This window comes from Agelaius tricolor, unplaced genomic scaffold (assembly GCF_023055355.1).
Source record: "Agelaius tricolor isolate 1412-34295 unplaced genomic scaffold, bAgeTri1.0.p SCAF_4, whole genome shotgun sequence".
NCBI lineage: Eukaryota > Metazoa > Chordata > Aves > Passeriformes > Icteridae > Agelaius > Agelaius tricolor.
Window position 1 is genome coordinate 24,141,726 of NW_027269264.1, and position 17,947 is coordinate 24,159,672.

Here is a 17,947-nt window from a genome sequence, read left to right on the forward strand (position 1 = left end):
CCCTCAATATTAAAAGCACCATTGTTTTCTGACCTAATTAATTATATATTCCAATCAGTGTGATCAATGACAAGAGACTTCAGCCTGAAGTGTTAACAAGCTTTGAAACCTTAACCCTATTCACACAGACCTGGCTTTGGCAGTGAGCCTCAGTGAGGTAAGTGGTCCCAGCAGAGCATCTACTAAGGATGAGTTGTCCATGAGCTGGTTATGGTCTTTGCACAGTGAAGGGCACCATGGGGAAATGTTGTGCCAGCAAGTGACTGGACACTGAAGGACACAGCAGGGGCTGATGACTCTGCTGGGTGACCCCCAGAATTTTGCACACACAGACTGTGAGGGCATAAAAGCCCAGAGTTTCCTGTGTTCGGGGTCCTTCCTCAGAGGCACCCAGCTCAAGCTGTTCTTTTGTTGTTGCACCATGATTAGGTTATTTTAAGGGTTGAGACTGTGCTATGGGAATCATAGAGTTGCACCAGTAAGGAAACCTGGTCTGACCGTGTGAGTGTGGGGTCCCAGCTCAGGTGCTGTGAGTGTGACTGCCAGAATGGCTCCTGCTTCGTAGACAGGGAAGCTTCCTCAATAGCATCCTAAAATCTCAAAAATATTCTATGGTTATCTGCATGTGTAGAATTAAGACCTTGTTTTCTGCCACATTACTGATTTCACAGCTTCACTGTAATCTTGCTACCAATGACTTCTATTGTACATAAATACTTCATAACTTTATTTCCTGGATACAGGAAGTTGGAAATTATGGACTTTAGGGTCCATGATTAATGGTTATGGACTTTTGATTTTAAGTGAAATAAATCTTGGCCAGTTGCGAGAAACATCACCATCACTGGAAATTTTATGTACATCTAGGTGACAGAAACATCAAAGATGACGTGTCTGCAGCACTGTCCTCTTTGGAAGTGGTGATTGGTGATGATTTTTAAATTTCTTGAAATGCTTTGTATTTATCTGTTTTCCTTTAAAATACCATCTGGGACTGACTTACCAGGACATCTGTTGCAGATAATGACCCCTTTCTCTGTAGGATTACTAATACCATGAAGAACAAGGTGGGAGCCACTGAATTGTAATATGCTGTAGCTGTGCATGGAGCTGTACTGAAAAGAGAAAATGAGGTTAGGCTTTTCTTTGTTTTTGACTGTTTCTGGCTAAGCAGTCTGATGTGAAAGCTTCTCCAGTTCTCATTGTTTTCCAGGAGGATCTGTGCAATATGAAGAAGGAAACCAGATGAAGGTTAGGCTGTCTTAGGGTCTATTGCCTTGCTGTGGAGATTTGTTTTGTATTTGGAAAGGAACGTGGATTTTTTAGGGACCCTACTCACAATAGGCTTTTAGAAAATGAGACTGTGAGACTGCACTGCCTGGGAAGAAGTATCCTTTCTTTCCCTAAGAAGCGCAATCAGGACCACAGGCTGTGGGCATTGTTTCCTGCTGTACATAGTTTGTGTTTTCAGAATCTACCATGCCTTCTCAACTGGTGGTTGTTGGTGTTTTGGTTTTTTTTTTGTTTAAATTTGCTCCTGCATTCCCATTGCTAAATTGCAAACTGAAAAAATTATGCAAACCATGTCTGAATGTGCATGTACTCTATAGCCATCAATGCAAACAGAAATGAGGGCTGAGATAAGTTGGATCCAGAGGAACTTTTGTCATGCAGTCGCAGCATAAGCTTTCCTCAGGCAGTGAAATGAAGCAGCAGGGAGCTTTTTTGCTGCCGCCCGGCTGACTCACTGCATCAAAGTTTGATGATGTTCCGATGAAGCGCCACAGGGAATGTGAAAAAGAATTGTAATTTTCACGGCGGAAGCACAGCTCTGCATTTGTTGAAGTGCGCCTGTAAGCAAAGCCGAGTAGCTGCTGTGTGAAGGCAGGTGATCACCCTTATTTAGCAGTACCACTACCCACGTGACCAGAAAATGGTGGAGGATCTGTATTCCTAGTAAACTGCTAGGGAACGAGGGATGCTGAAGTGCAGCAGTGAAGCATCTTTACTATTTTTGCAGTAGAGAGGCCTTTTCGAGTCTTCAGAAGGTAAGCGTCTCTTGGCTCCGAGCAGCAGATGTGCAGGAGATTTTCTGATTAACAGCTCTTTATTGCAGTTACTTCAGACAGAAAAAGGGTAAATGCTAGTCAGCATGATGCAAAGCGCTCCGGACCTCATTACTGAAAACAGGGCAGCTGTATTTTAATTCTGTTGCAGCTCTTTATGAGAGGAGCTTACATCAGTTCAGAAGGATTTCTTTTGTCTGAGCACAGGCATTTATAATTAGGAAACAAAACTTCACTGCACAATCACCTAATGTGCTGGATTATTTTCAGCTTTTTTTGCCTAGCTCTGAGGATACAATGGGCAAAAAGGGATGAAAGGGCATTGCCAGCGTATGTCTTGCTTTTAAAAGTGCTTAATTGCTGGTAGCTCCACTGTTTGTGAGAGCTCTCATTTTAGGCTACTTGGCATTATAGTTTTGGGGTTTTCTTCCCTATCAACTGAAGCATATTATTTTTGAATTTTTTGCAATGTCCTCTTAAAATGTTGCAGTGAACAGTATATGTAATTTTTGAAGGTTAACTGATGAAGGATGCAGCTGTAATCTCAGTGGTAAGACATTCAATTACTGCAAAAGTTGGTTTGTGCAGGCAGTATTTTTTTTGTAAATTTAATTATAGGAGCTTGATTCAGCTCATTCAGTTACTTGCTTTTCTGTCTGTGATGAAGGAATGAAAATATTCTTCAGTTCCAAGTATGGTAAGCACATGAATTATAGGGATGATAGTGATATACAGGAGGCATTGAAATATATAGAATGCAAATGTATTGACTACTTAAAGCAAAATTGAAAGGAAATGTATGCAGGCTTGTTTCTTTCTTCAGCCAGAATTCTTCGAAGGGGGCTGGGGAAGGGAAGGATGGGCAGGCAGAGATGTAATTTCTGGATTTATGTATATTTACTTGGAAAGCAAAGCTGTTTTGAGAAAGGGAGGATGCGCAGCACTATCAGGAGGCATTAAAATAACTGTGGAGGTCAGAGCAGGGAACAATGCACACCAATCCTTACCCTGCCAAACATTTCTTTCTTCCAGGGCTGCCATGTTCATTCTTTCACTCTCAGCAATGCTCCTCACTGATACCTTATGTGGAGTAGGGATGTATAAAGATCTAAAATAGCCTTTTCTTTCCTGACTTTGATTAGTCTGGTTTCTTTATTTGGCTTTGCATAAATCTGGGTAGTAGAAAATTTATGTAGTTAGAGACAAATCTAGTTTTTGCATACATTCACTGCTTAAAAACTTAGATCCTGCTATGAGCAGTCTGTTGCAGTTTTGTGGCATCTCTGTATAGAATTCAGCAATAATAGGAGAGCAGTTTTATTTACAGCTTGTAATATATCTGCAGGAAAAGGCAAATAAAAAAAATGGCATCTTAAAGCTCCAGTCTTTGGGCAAAAGTTGCAGCTGGCAAACTTAATAAGAGAAAATGTGTAGATGAGAATATGTTTTTGAAAGCACCTGTGAGAATTGATAAGGCTTTTTTTTTTTATCACTGTTGTGTCTTCAGTATTAGAGACACTTCCTATCACGTCCCGTAAAAATACCTAGAAAATGACAGTGCTACTGCAACAACAAATAATACTGAAGCAGGGGAAGGTAGGAGTCACATTCCAGTTGCTTCACAGATTTCATAGTTTATCTACTTTGTTTTTCCTTTGGACATTGAAGAAAGTGGTTTCACTGTTACAGGATATTAAGAATTAACTCTTTATTAGTTCTTAGTATATCTTGTAGTTTCGTGGTCTTATCTACAGCCTTGCACCTGCGAAAAACCTATGACAGCAGCAGATGGGACTTTTTCATTTTAGGCTAACAGGTGAAACCTGACTGTGTCCTACACACTGGCAGCAGACTCTAAAGAGCTGTCTGCTGGGCAGTAGCCCAGCAGAATACACCACTGCCTGCTTGTTGAAAGTAGAGAATATAGCTAACCTTGTCTATGTATTTCCCTAGCTGTAATATATAAGTGCCATGTTGAGGATGGAGGAGCCCCATTTTCTCTCCTTCTGAATATTACTTACTCAGTCTGGCATTTCCTGTCACTCTGACTCTTTCACAGCATTATTGCTATGACTGACATTACTCCTCTTTCCCACACTTGGGCTGGTTTTTATGTTCCTACTGCTTCTTGTGGCACTTCCAACTCAGTGACAGAGTTCTGCTTCTGAAGATAACTGATGGCTTTCTGCATCTCCCATCTCTCTTTGAGCATGCCTTTTAGGCCTGCCAGCTTCAGGGTCTAACAATCTTTCCTGCTTCTAAAACCTCTTGCCAGAGCAAGCTTGCATGTTTTCCAGTTTAACGGCTTCTGTAGAGCTTGTGTGCCCTGATTAGGAGCCTTTCCTGGCTCATGTCTGGGACTTATTTATTTTTCCCAAGCTGATAATTTTGCAGTATGGATAGGAATTCATTGCAGTTACCAATTTACACCCAATAGGATATTTCCATTTAAATTTTCTGGCTAAAATTCCCACTCCATATTCTGCATTGTCAGTTAAATTCCCCTACTGTTAATTGCACCAGAACAACTGCAGCTTTGAGGGGAAGTAAGTTTGACATTAACACCATTTCAGAGCCTTTTCTTTAGGTCACCCATAGCCAAGACTGGGAAAATGTAGCTGTTGGTTATTCCTAAGTTTGTAGTAGGTCACCTAGGAATCTAAATCACAATAACATTTAAGTTGTGAAATCATTGATACAGTAATGTGGAAAAGATGATGGACATTTGGCAGTGCAGTGACACAGATGTGAGAAAAGAAGACAAAGAATTTCACAATATTTAAGGTATTGAGGAAATAGAAATATTTTCAGGATAGGGAATGAGATGATAAATAGGACCAGAGAAAAGCAGTATGAGGGAAAAAAAAGATACAAGTCATACAATATAAAAAAAAAAAAGTTTCCAGGTATCTTTTCCTGTCTATCAACATATTGTCCAAAGCTGATCTTGAAATCAGAAGAGTATTAGAAAAATGCTAGTGCTTTAATGGATGGATGAAAAAAAAAATCTGTGCATCTTGATGTTAAGTGAATTCTTGTAATTAGCAGCTCTAAAAGTCATCATCACATTTTGCCACGTGATCAAGAGATACTTCAGCTGTTGTTAGATGCTTTGTTAAAGCATTTTGTTCTAGCCTAGTTTAGGATGGCAATAAGTGTCATCAGCACTGTACATGTCATCATCCAGACGTGCAGAGAAACAAGTCCATTAAGCAATGCAAGAAATTGCCAATACTACAGAAAAACCAAGTGGTAAAGAGAAATAGCCACTGAAGTTCAGGTACTAGCTCAGTTTCAGAACTAATGGTTTTCAATAATGGTTAAGAGCAGTGAGAGGCATTTTAGCATGTTTTCATTTGGAAACAAATGTGCTTGATACGGTGTAGATTGTTATAGTTGGAGGGGATTTTCCACAAGTTCAGTGGAGAATAGACAAGTCCAGTGGGGGATAAAATTTAAAACTTTCTGAAGATTTTTTGGCTTCTGATCCTGCAACCTCTCCCCTGTTAACTGCTCTCAAATCATTAGCATACTTCCTGAAAGTGCAGATGGTTGCACTGGGTAGAAGGTGCACCCTGCTTTTTCAAGTGCTTCTGATATGCCAGTTAAATCATTTGGAGCTGCAGGTATTCTGATGATAGGTCCTGACAGTATGGCAGGAAAATGGTCACTGTGAGCCGCACATTCAGGAAGAGAAACTGGTTTAAAAGTTAGGAACTAAACCTGAGTTTTCTCAGGGAATAATTAATCTCTCAATGAGAGTGGAAGGTAGGAATCACGTCCCTAGCATCGTTAAAATTTTTAAAAATACCATTTAAAAAGAAAATATATTTTGAGGTTGTACTTATGGATCTTTTGAATCAGATTGATTTAATTTTTACTTTCTCTGCTGGCATTACCATGTTGCATTTGTAATGTTTGTTCAAGAGTGGCTGTTGGTTAACAGACCATCTAGATATGTGAAATACTATCTCTGGAATACTAACAACATCTCTTAAGAGATCAGAAACATGCTTTCTAAATGCTAATACTGCTTTGAATGTACACAGCATATTGCTGGACCTTCTGATCTTTCAATATTGATGGAGGAGCACCCATAAACTCCCCAACTTTGTGTTGTTAATTCTGGTGATTTTCCATTGTTTCAGTAAAGATTAAGGAGCGCTGATCTAGGCACCTAACAGAGAACAACCCCTGCTCTTAGGACAAAACTATGTGGTGGTATACAAGTGCAATGCTAAGCAAAGAAATAGGTGTTATGTAATATGTTACTTCTGCCTTAGAATTTGTCACTCTCTGCTTTTGCACACAGAATATTGCCTTAAGAGAATATTATTAAAATGGTAATATTAGGAACCCAGCAGGTTCGGCATTTCTCTGTAAGAGACACAGTTGGAGACAGTGCTGTTATTTGCATGCATTCCAAAAGCACCAGCTACAGAATTGTCTTCTGTCCATGTTAATGCCATGAAGTTGTTATGTGGTTTTGGAAACTCTGGGATCTGCTGCTGGCAGCATCAGTCTGGCTTGCATTTCTAAGTCCCCATTTCGGCAAGACATTCAGGTTTGGAACTTCCAATTTCCCTCTTTTTATGTTAAGATGCATTTTTATTTCATGTGTCTGGAAGTCACTTATAATTGAAGAAGGCTGGAGCCCTGGATCTGTTCTGTAGGCCTTCCTGATCAATGGGCATGAACATAAGGTTGATGAAATAGCCTAGTGAAATCCATTATCCCTGTTACTTGGATTTGTCCCTTCATGGCTCTCTGCATCCTCCATGCCTTTTCCTGTTTCTCTTGTGCTGGGACACAGGGAGGAAGCTGGCAAAGGGTCAGGACAGACAGTGTGTGCCCACCTAGCAGCAGTGAAAGCAGCAGCATATGCTTAAGAATAGCAACTTTTTTTTTAGCAGTCTTAAGCTGATATGAGGAGCCAGGAGAGCCTACCTCTATGACAAGCTTCCTGGAATAAAATGAGGCTTATAGTATAAGAGGAACAAGGGAAAAGATGGGTATATAAACAGACACTAAACAATTAATTTGATTGGAGACCAGGAAATGTTTTAATAAAGAATGGTTAAAAATGTACTCAGTGGCTCTAAGTGAGAATTTTAACATGTTTTCAAATCTTGTGGCTGTATCAGGATTTTTCTACAGAAAGAATATTGTCTCTTACTGTTATGCCTAGTCTTTTCACTGAACTCCCATGCTGAAAATGGAGCAAAATGTTAGCACATGAAAACTGAAGTATAAAAACTAAGGAACTTATGATTTTTCCTTATATTTAGCAATGGCTTATTCTGTGGCTTTCATAAATGACATATATTTCTGTAAAATATGATTATGAGCATGTAATCTACTAGGCAGCAAGCAGTATGACAATGATGAGTTAGCATTTGCACAGATGTTTGATTAATAAACCTTTTGGCTCAAACAAACCACCACAGCTTTTTTATTTTCTTTTCCTTTTCATACAGATGTGGGAATAAAAGTCTCATGCTATGCATAAATTATAGCACTCAATCTATAGATTTTTCCTAAACTAATTTGTGATTAAGAGCTAAAAAATAAATAGCAATAGAAACACTGCTAATTTCTAACATATGGTTGCTAAATTCAGGTCTTGGGAGGTTATAAAATTAATCCATTTTTACAAGTCACCTGTACACAGTATAATTATTTTACACAGCTGTGAGGAAAAGTAATTACTTTTTTTATAGTCTCAGATATCCTGGAGTGGATTCCTTCCAATACACTCATTTTCTTGGTATATGGATGGAGCTGAAGCATAATCTCTGACTGATACTGACTAAATCTTGCACAGTGTATGTCACTTTGATTTGTTGCATACTCTTCTACAGTTTAGGGATCATTAATTCTGCTAAACCTAAAAAAATCACACTGCAGTCTCTTTTATCTCTGAATAGGTATCTGCATAAATTCTTGTTTATTGTCTGGAAGTTTTGTAGCAGGGGACTAGTTAGAGGAAGTAATTTTGGGTTTAGTGGGTACAGATGCTGATGGGTTCTTTATCTCTTAGTACACAATCCATTTGGATTTTTGGGGAGTAATGTTCTTGCTTTCTTTCTCTATTTCTTCCTGTGTATTTCATCAAAGTTTCTTCACACTAAAGCCCAGTATTTTGTCAGTTGTTATTTCTGAAATTCATATATTAATACTGTATTTCCCAAAGCACCTCCATTTGGCTGTAGACACAGTTGCTACTGAAGTATGTCCAACATTTCTCTGACTTTGCAGAACATTGCTGCTTGTGTAACCCAAGCATCAAAACTCAAACACATGTAGATTATATTAGGATTTGTTGTTAGTCCAGCAGTGTTAAAGGTCTCAGACATAACACATCTCAGTTATAACAGTTTATGGAATTACATGTACAACTGGAAGATGATGGACAGACTGACTTTCTTACCTGAGCACTCCAAGTAGTAAAAGTAGGAAATAGACATTTGCTGTTCTTTTTAAAAATGCTATTGTAGTGTTGGTCTATAAACCTGTAATATCTTTTCTGAACAGAAGTGGCACAGAAATTACAGGCCACGAGTGTGGAGTCTATGAAAGAATGCAAAAGATGTGCTGTTTGGATATAAATGTGAAACAGCAAAACAGTTTCTTTTTTAAAAATTAAATAATAGGTGAAGTGTTTAGTTGTGCTAACAGAATGGGTTTTGCTGTTCTTTTATATCAGGTGAGATGAATGTCGGAGCAGTTTCCTGGTTTTGACTGGCATAGAGTTCATTTTTTCTCAGCTGGTACAGTGCTGTGTTTTGGATTCAGTATGAGAATAATGTTGATAACACACTGATGTTTTAGTTGCTGCTAAGTAATGCTTACCCTTAGTCAAGGACAGTTTTGGTATCTCATGCCCTGCAAGCAAGCAGGTGCACAGGAAGCCAGGAGGAAGCATAGCTGGAACAGCTGACCCGAGCTGATCACAGAACATCGTGCCTCGTGTACAGTCTGGGGAGTTCCCAGCAAAGGGAGAACCAGGACCGATTGTGGCTCAGGGATGGAGTTTGGCATGGCTCGGTGAGTGTTGAGCAATTGTATTGTTCCTCACTGAACCCCCCAGTCTAACTTTGTATTCTCCACTCCATCCCACTGGGGTGGGGAAAAGTGAATGAGTGTCTTTGAGATGCTTAGCTACCAGCTCAGCTTAAACCATGAAAGGTAGCTACAGAGATGGGTGATAGTAAAACACCCCTCATAAATCATGTATTTGGTAACGTATTTTGGCTCTGAAGAGGAATGGAGCAATAAGAAAACATTTTGTGTAAACATATCCTTGATGTAAATTGCAGTTTGTGGAGCGTTTGAACGAATGCTTTAGGTTCTTCTAAGGCTTTTCATTGCTTCTTAGTAGGAAGGAATTCTTGTTTTGTCTACAAAAAGTTAGACATCTTCCAGGTGGGTGACCAAAATTATGTGAGACCCATCAAGCAGGCCAGAGATGGGTTTACACAAGATACTGCATACTCTGGCAAAATACATAATGCTAAAGCACTTTCAGACAGAGCTGTGCTGAGACTCAGTAGACAGGCATTACTGGATAAATGCCAAGGGCTTTTTCATACCTTCCAAGGAAAATATTCTCATTTCCACTCCCTCAAGCTCTCCTTTCTATTTTCCTGGGCTCAGTAATTGCATAAGGGTGGTGTCACAGGGTGGGGATGGGATGGGTTCAAAGGAGAAGAACTTTGTGCTGCCTGTGTGCTGCAAACGTAACTCAATGAGTTTAAGTTCCCCTACTTGTTTTTATACCTAAAATTTCACTTCCTGCATTACTCTTCAATGTAACTCAATTTTTCTGCAAAATTACTGAGAAAGTGGTCTATCAGCAGGACTCTTACTTCATTCAAAACCAGGGTATACCTGCATAATGTGTGGAATTTGAGAAGATAAAAAAAGCCTAAATGCTTAGCCTCTGAATAACCATCCCACTGCACTTCATCTCCCTTCTTCACATTTTTTAGTATCCAAACCAAGCATGTATTAATATGCACAAAGGTGATTTCATCCATGTCATTTCTTTGATTCATCATGTTTTGAAACTTTATAAAAAAACTTTTGAATCCTGTGAAAATTTAAGAATATAATTATTTCTCTACGTAAGGGTAACAGCATGGAGGAAACAAGATTTACTTATCTAGGAAAAGTGCCTGGCAGTTGGGGGCTCCACTTCAGATGAAACATCTGCAATGATGAGTAAAGAAAATGAGAAAATTTATACATTTTGAAGTCCAGCTGGTGAATAAATTGTGGTGGCAGTCACAACTGGATTAATGTTGATCTCTTTTGCATGTTGTAGGTATTTATTCAAAGCAGTGCATTAAAAGCATATCTTATTTTAGACTAAAGAAATTAACTTCTTGATAATAATAGCTGCAGAGCAACTTGGGAAACTGGTGATAGATCACAGATGACACAAGGGTGAGGCAACACAGCCCATAGGGATTATGACATATTGCTGTGAATATTCAAAGCTGCTCTTTCCAAAATAGCAGAATGCTGCTGTACCTAGAAAAGTCAGGAAGGATAACTTTAATTTTGGGAAATACTGATTTGAGAGGGCATTAAGAATTATTTAAAGCTTATTAATTTATTGATCTGTAAGAATGTCTGAAGCAAAAAGAAGAGAAAGTATTTCAGCCTCCTGCCTCTCCTCCTTTCAAATGAATTTGGTATCTGTCTCTGATCTGCCTTTCAGAAATGAGGGGGGTTCAGCTTCTTCTGAACAAGATCATAGACCTGAATATCAGAGCAAATAATCAGTAACTTGATTCCCAGTGCAGCTGATCCTTAAATGACTGGTCTGTGTACAACATAAAAGAAGTCATTTATGATACAAAAAACCTTAATTGACTTTGACCTCTGTTCCAAGATCCTTTTTTATCAATCCAGTAAATCATACCTGAATAGAATGGGCTTTCTAAAGTAACTTAATTTATTTCTTCAATAGAAGCATTCATTAAAAGGGGATTAAAAAAAATATATCTTTCTTTAATATTTTGTCCGCATCATCTATGTTCCAAGCTGCACCCTTACGGCAAGGCAAGGAATTTTATAAACCAGAATTTTGAAAGTAGTCTGTGGGAAAGGAAGAGGAGGTAGTTGTCTATTTTAAAGTTTCTGGAGTCTGACTTCCATTGCTAGGGTTACTGCTGAGATCTGTTGAGAACTTCTGCACACCCAGAAGTTACTCTGCAAGGTGCTGAGCTGCTCAGCAGAACATGCTCTCAAAATCCATCAGAAAATGGGAAGCTGTGTCTGTAGAAAACAATCTTCATCCATATGCTCCTCATTCTCTCAGTGACAGCAATTCTGAAGCCGTATGTTGGGGCACAATATCACAGATATTTAATCACCATTTTAAATATGCCTGTATTGCCCATTAATTTACATGTGAAATATTGGCATATGAAAATGAAGAACTTTCACTGAACCTAAGGTGTGTGTGTGTCTGGCAAGGAATCTTTAATGTCTTTGAGTAAAGCACAAAGGATTTGGAAAAATAAGACTAGCTCCCAAGGCAGACTTTCTCTTCTCCAAAAAGCCTGTTGACTGGTTTTGACAGTACATAAGAACCTGACACAATTAAAAATAACAAACTAAAAAAAACCCAGGAAACCTAATCTCTTCTAAAAAGCTTCTGAAAGGCAATAGCATTTTATGTAATTGAAGATAAAATGGAGAACCTTGCGTCTGCAGTGCTTTTGGCAACTGGACTTTTTAAATTCCTGCTTTGACCCAGTTCTTGTAGGACCAGAGAGTCTTACTTTCCAAATTTAATAACCCAATATGAACAGTACAGATTTTTGACATTAAAAACACTGTGTCAACAAAATCAAGTTAGAAGTACTCCAACAAATTCTGATGCTGTTTAACTAATCCAGTAGTAGGGATATTTTTTGAGTATACTGCTTGTAGCTGAATTTTATAAGAAATTCAAAGAAGTGTTTCACATGCAGCTTTTAATACCTAGAAATGTACCCTTCTTCACAAATATGATAAAAAATTCTGGTTTAACTCAGCTGCAGTGGTCCCACTGAAAGAAGAAAAATACCTCAAAATTTTGTTGTGGAAGTGTAAGAGGCCCTAGAGAAAGCTACAATACCAACTCAAGTACATATGTGTTGAAAAAAAAGTTTAAAAAAGATGCCACAGGGAGAAAAGCAGTCTTGAGGTAATCCTAGAAACATCATGATTTAGGATAAATCTGGTTTGGGCATTGCAAAAATGTTACGCAGCTCTAAATTTGTGAATTAATTACTTGTGGGAAATTGCTTTCTTTCAGATTATAATTGTCACTGTTTCTGTAGGCATAGAGTATATAAAACTCAGTCATGCTCTTTTCATACAGAGGAAAAGATGATCTTCCTTCTTAAACAATTTTTTGTTTAATACAGAGAAAAGTGTCGCTTTTTAATACAGAAAGCCTGAAATATCACTGTCCTGCTCTACCTTAGTTTTTGCACAGATTTGAATATTTCCTTTCAAATATTTTCCTCCAGTAATTCCCAAAGGTTATGCAGGTAAGGGATTGCCATTTGGTCTGATAAAGCTGTAAGAAATATCACAAATTAATTGTTTGAATGACAGTACCAAAATTGTATTCTTTCCAACCAAAATATAAACCCTTGAGCACCCATAAGTTATCATCTGACTATTCCTGAGCTGGTTTAATTGAAGAACTCTTCATGGTTTTATTTTTAAAAGGTTAATAAAACCTCACATAAAATCCAAATCTGAATTTAAAATGGGTTAGAAATATTCATGCTCTCCCCACACCCTTTCCACTACAGTTATTTGCCTTAGCCAGCTGTTACTTAGAGCGCTTCTTTTTAATTAGGATTTCTCTCTAGTTAGTTCATATGAATGAATCAGACTTCATTACACATATTTTACTACGGATTGTATAAAAACCACACACACAAAAAATAGCTAAAGATTCTAATGATTTATTTACATTATCTATGTAAGTTGTGGTGGTAGTCAGTACTTCTGAATACAGATAATTGTACAGAGTAGGGGGGAAAAAGGAACTGGTACCTTACAGGAAATTTGTGCCTTCATTTTAGTAATGAACAGGATACTTTCATCAAATTTCTTCACTAGTCTGTTGTGTATCCTAAGAGAAAGTGTTTCAAGCCTTCTTTAACAGTAATTAAACATATTCCAGAATTGCTATGTTTTGTAAAAATCATTTGGCTATTCATCTCTGTGTTTATGAAAGACATACTATACAGTATGTGGGGATAAAATCAAAATTAGTAAAATCAGTTTTTCTTGAGAGACAAGGTTTGGTTGAAGGCTGAGCAGCACAAACATGTTTGACCATAGCTGTAAATTGTGTTCTCTATGGTCTCATGGAAAACTGTGTTCCCTATGGTCTCATCAAAAAAAATTGCTGGTCTGTACTGGGAATTTGATTTCGCGGGGCTTGAAGTAAAGATCTTTTTCAATTTAGGCACAGTGAAGCCTTTGGCAGCCCTGAGTATGCACATTTATATATAATTTATATGAAATGACTATAAATCACAGAAACTATACTCCCACTTTGAAACAGTGATTGACCCAAGGATCTTGTCTGGACACAATCAAATGAGGGTATGCAAGAATCTGTGTGCCTCTGGGCTGTTGTATGGGTCCAGTCTGGCTAGCTCGAACCCTAGCCCACACGGTCTTGCATAGACAGAAATAAAAGACGAGAAGCGCTCTTCTCCACATAGGGACAGGTGTCCTATTCATTGGCTTGGGATGGGATGCTTCTCGTCCCCGCAACCACCCAGGTGGAAAAGAGGGCGTAACATTCCTGCAGTGGACTTTTATACCCCAGGGATGGGGGCGGGGAAAGAGGACCGCAGCCAATGGGATACTCTTGGGGAGGGGCGAGGGGAGGGGTAACCAGGGAACAGACCACCAGGTGTGTATAACAGGGGGTGCATGAGGGATAAACCATGTGATGGGAGAGGGGAAAATAACAATTTACATGACATACCATACTCAGTACAAATTTCCCATCACCCAGTGCAAAACAACAACTAAATAAACTATTTAGTGCAATACAACAAGGGTAGTCCTCCTCATTGGGAAAGTGAGGGCAGGAAGAAACTGCAAGAACAGTAAGCCACACCTATTCAGATCTGTTCAGCTGAGTCACTTGGATCATTCAAAACATAGCTAGCTGATGCTATTGCAGGGAAAACTACCAGCTTTGATCTCATCACAGTTCTGTTGGTCAGAGTTCAGAGAAGAGTCTGTTCTTCAGCTTTTGTGAGGGGGGGAAAAGAAAGCAGATTTTGGAACAGTAGTGCAGAATAAAATACTACAAGTATCATGATAAAGTAAATGAAACTCTCTTGAAGTCATGTGTTTGCAGATAGTTTGGTAGCTGCTAAAACTGTCCTGAAAATTTAAAATGTTGTGTCCTGTTTGCAGTTGAACTGTTCTTCCAGCAAGTATTTAGTAAAATATTTAAATAACAAGTAGACATAAAAACGGTTCAAGTCAACTTGCTTTAAACATTTAACTATCTTTGTTGCTGTTTTCACCACTTAGGGCCTTTTCCTTGTCTTATGTATGTATGTATGTGTGTATGTAGGTATATATGTATGTTAAATGTAATTTCTTAGTATCTTCCTAAAAATGGGGTCTAGGTAAGATATTTGCAACAATTTAGTCTTTGAAAATCTTTGATGCAGTTTTGGTTCTCACTTTTTTACTTTCTGAACTTTTTCAGTGTGACAGATTACCTGTATCAGTATTACTGGTTTGGATCAGAATTGCTGTAAGATACATAATACCAAAAAAGGGAAAACCTACTCATTTTTACTATACAGTAACTGTGTATTCAGTCAGGAATATACTGTTTTACAAAGAGTAGCTGCAGCTCCTTGCAGTGGTGTCTCCCATTTGCTTGATAACTGAAGACCATCTTAATTTGTGTAAAATGAGAAATATTGCTGTTTGCAACATCAGTTTTGTATTCAGGCTTCTGAACTGGCTATGTTGGAGGAAATTGCAGTTCTATGTAAGATCATGAGCTGTACATCTCTTTAAGATCTTCCTTTGTATTTACCTCTCAGATTGGTACAAAAGGATGTGGGAATGGACATCCCCTTAGCTGAGGGTGTACAAAGCCCCAGTTCTGCGGAGATGAGACCTGGTGAGAAAAGCTCTTGCTCATTTTCTTAATTGTATCTTATTCCTGTGGCATTTAATTATGCAGTGAGAATGATATTTCTGTGCTGGTAAAGAATCAGTTCAATGTTAAAAAGAAAAAAGCATTGAGTTTGCTTTATTTAGTCAATTTTCTTCTTCACTTGAGAAATGATAATTACAGTGTGACATTTTCTCTTGGGCATTGTTATCACTTGTTTAGTCCTTGTAAAGTTTAATAGTCTGTATTATTTATTCTATAATTGATCTCTGTCTAAGTGAACTAAGCAGAACAACTTGAAATGTGCCATACAAGGCAGAGGCAAGGAGCAAAGTTATATCTAGCTCTTGTCTTGTTGAATACTACTTCTATTTAAGACTGATTAAGAGACTCAGAGATTTTTTTATTTGTTACCATATTGAGTAAGGTATTATATGGTTAAAGCTAAAGATGTAACTAGTTGTAAATCAGCACTGGATGCATGAGAAAATAAATATTTACAATGGCTTTTAACTCATACAGATTTTCCCAGAACTCAGCAATGTCTTGATTCATAACTCAAATGATTCATATTTGCCCTTCAAGCTCTTAAATATTGTGGGTCAGAGCATGTTCAAAACCTCATTTTGTCTGATGACTGCAAAAAAGTGTTTCTGGATTTAACATAATTTAAGAGCTCTGAACTACATTTGCTGTTCCTGTAGATTTTTGTTTCATTTCATTAGACATTAATGCTAATATTTGTGTTTTGTGTTAGATAGTCTTAAATGTCATGGTGTTACTAAAATTGATCTGTCCCACTGTGTTTAAAGGTAGTTTTTGAGTACCTGGGAGATTAATTGTATGTGAAGTAGCTACAGTTCTTTTTCTCTTTTTTGTTTTTTTTTTTTTTCTTTTATTCAGAACCTCCCAATTCACTTGATCTTAATGGTTCCCAGCCCAGAAGGATAAAGCTCACTGCTCCAAACATCAATCTCTCATTGGACCAGAGTGAAGGGTCTATATTGTCTGATGATAATTTGGATACACCTGATGAAATTGACATTAATGTAGATGATCTTGACACTCCTGATGAAGCTGACTCTTTTGAATACGCTGGACAAGGTAATGGTCTACATTGTAAATGTAGGGTTCATCAATGCTAGGCATTTTTATTTTTAGGTATTTTTACTGTCTCCTATTTTTTTAACTTTTATTCCTCCTGTGTAAATTATTATCCTTCTGTTTATTCAGAGTGCAGAAAGAAATAGTTCAGCTGAATTAATAAAGTAAGAGCTACCTAGGGAGAATGAAATTCAAAGTCCTGTCTTTGTCCAGTACCATAGGACTTGTCTGAAAACAATTGCCTTGTTCTTCTAAGAAGGAGAGGGCAGCTGACTGTTGCTGTAGCTAGCTGTAGCTAACTGCAGCGTCTTGCAGCTCTGGCCAGCTTCAGATTACAGTTACATTGGCCATATTTAGGAATCTAACTTTGTGCAAAATATATTGGCTGCACCAAAGATCTTGCAGTATATTAGTGAGGTCGACACAATGTGCAGAGAGGTCTTTTGTTAGGAAGAAAGGTCTGCTCTTTATTCCCATGATTGGAAACCTGAGATATGGAAGGTATATGGATGGCATAATAAAGCTCAGGTGATGGAAGAACGGAATTCCTTGTTCCACTAATTTTGATGTCCTTTCTCAGCAGGGCTAGCTGTACAATACAGATGCACCCTGAAGTGTGCAATGGAAATTTCTCTCTTTCTTCACGTAATTAATGATTTTCTCTTGGAGAAATATGATGTAGAAGTTTTACTCAGTTTACTTAGTTTCATGCTATTCAAAATAGGGTGTTTCCTGTTCCTTGCTAGTACCTTATAAAACATAAACATGTAAGAATTTTAATTGCTGAAGTAAATACAAACAGTTCACAAGCTATTTGAGGGAGAAACAAGTGTGAACATTTTACAGCCGAGAGCAGAAAGAAACTTTAAAAATGGATCAGTTCAAAGTGAATTTTCCCATGCATTTACTTTCCCTAATACCAGTGAGGTTGCTGGAGCATACAAGAACAGTTGCATTATTTTAAGTGGTATTGCCAAAGAGGCATTATTGTGTACTCACTCATGCATTAGCATCTCTAATGTTACTTCTCATGAGGAGGATGATTTCCTTATGGGTAGATGCAGAGTGTGGTGATGAGTTGCTTGATAGTTAGAAGATTTTACAGTGAAGGTTAAAACTTAACACACACCCAGAGGCTCACATGCTTTGACTGTTGTGACCACCATGTGAGAGAAAAAGTCTCTTGTCTGCAGTAGAACAGATGTTTCCTTTAAACCCTCAGGTAATTAAATGTAACTCCAGTGATTTTGGTAGCAGTTGTATTGATGGCATTTCCTCCCAGTGTTTTTTTTTTCCTGCTTTCTAAATGTGATGATTTGTTCGATTCTTAGAGTTAGACCAGTTTCCCCAAACTCTTAAGTGAAGAGCCCAGGGTCCCTCTGGTTTTGGTGACATTTATACAGTTGTGTAGTTTTAGATAGTTAATAGTAAAAATACCTTCGACTGAGATGAGCCATGAAAAGAATAGAAAAGACCAAAATAAAAAAAACCCAAAAGATGAGCCATGAAAAGAATAGAAAAGACCAAAAAAACCCCATTTTATCAAAATAAGCCAGCAATAAAAGAAGTTGGCTATGTGTAATGTTAATCTGATAGCTAA

The 17,947-nt window shown here is 38.0% G+C and overlaps 1 protein-coding gene across 3 annotated transcripts in view; it reads left to right on the plus strand.

Moving 5' to 3' along the window:
* The window catches only part of PRUNE2 (prune homolog 2 with BCH domain), a 130,151-nt gene that overhangs the window by 88,201 nt on the left and 24,003 nt on the right, over window positions 1-17,947 (plus strand). Inside the window, exons 1-3 of one of the 3 annotated variants that reach the window (XM_071424901.1) lie at window positions 1,841-2,048; window positions 15,170-15,249; window positions 16,147-16,347. In XM_071424901.1, coding sequence (XP_071281002.1) covers window positions 15,192-15,249; window positions 16,147-16,347 — 259 coding nt within the window. In that variant the 5' untranslated portion in view covers window positions 1,841-2,048; window positions 15,170-15,191. Of the gene's footprint in view, window positions 1-1,840; window positions 2,049-2,742; window positions 2,764-15,169; window positions 15,250-16,146; window positions 16,348-17,947 lie in introns of those variants that run through there. The other 2 variants (XM_071424902.1, XM_071424900.1) reach the window with 2 other exon arrangements.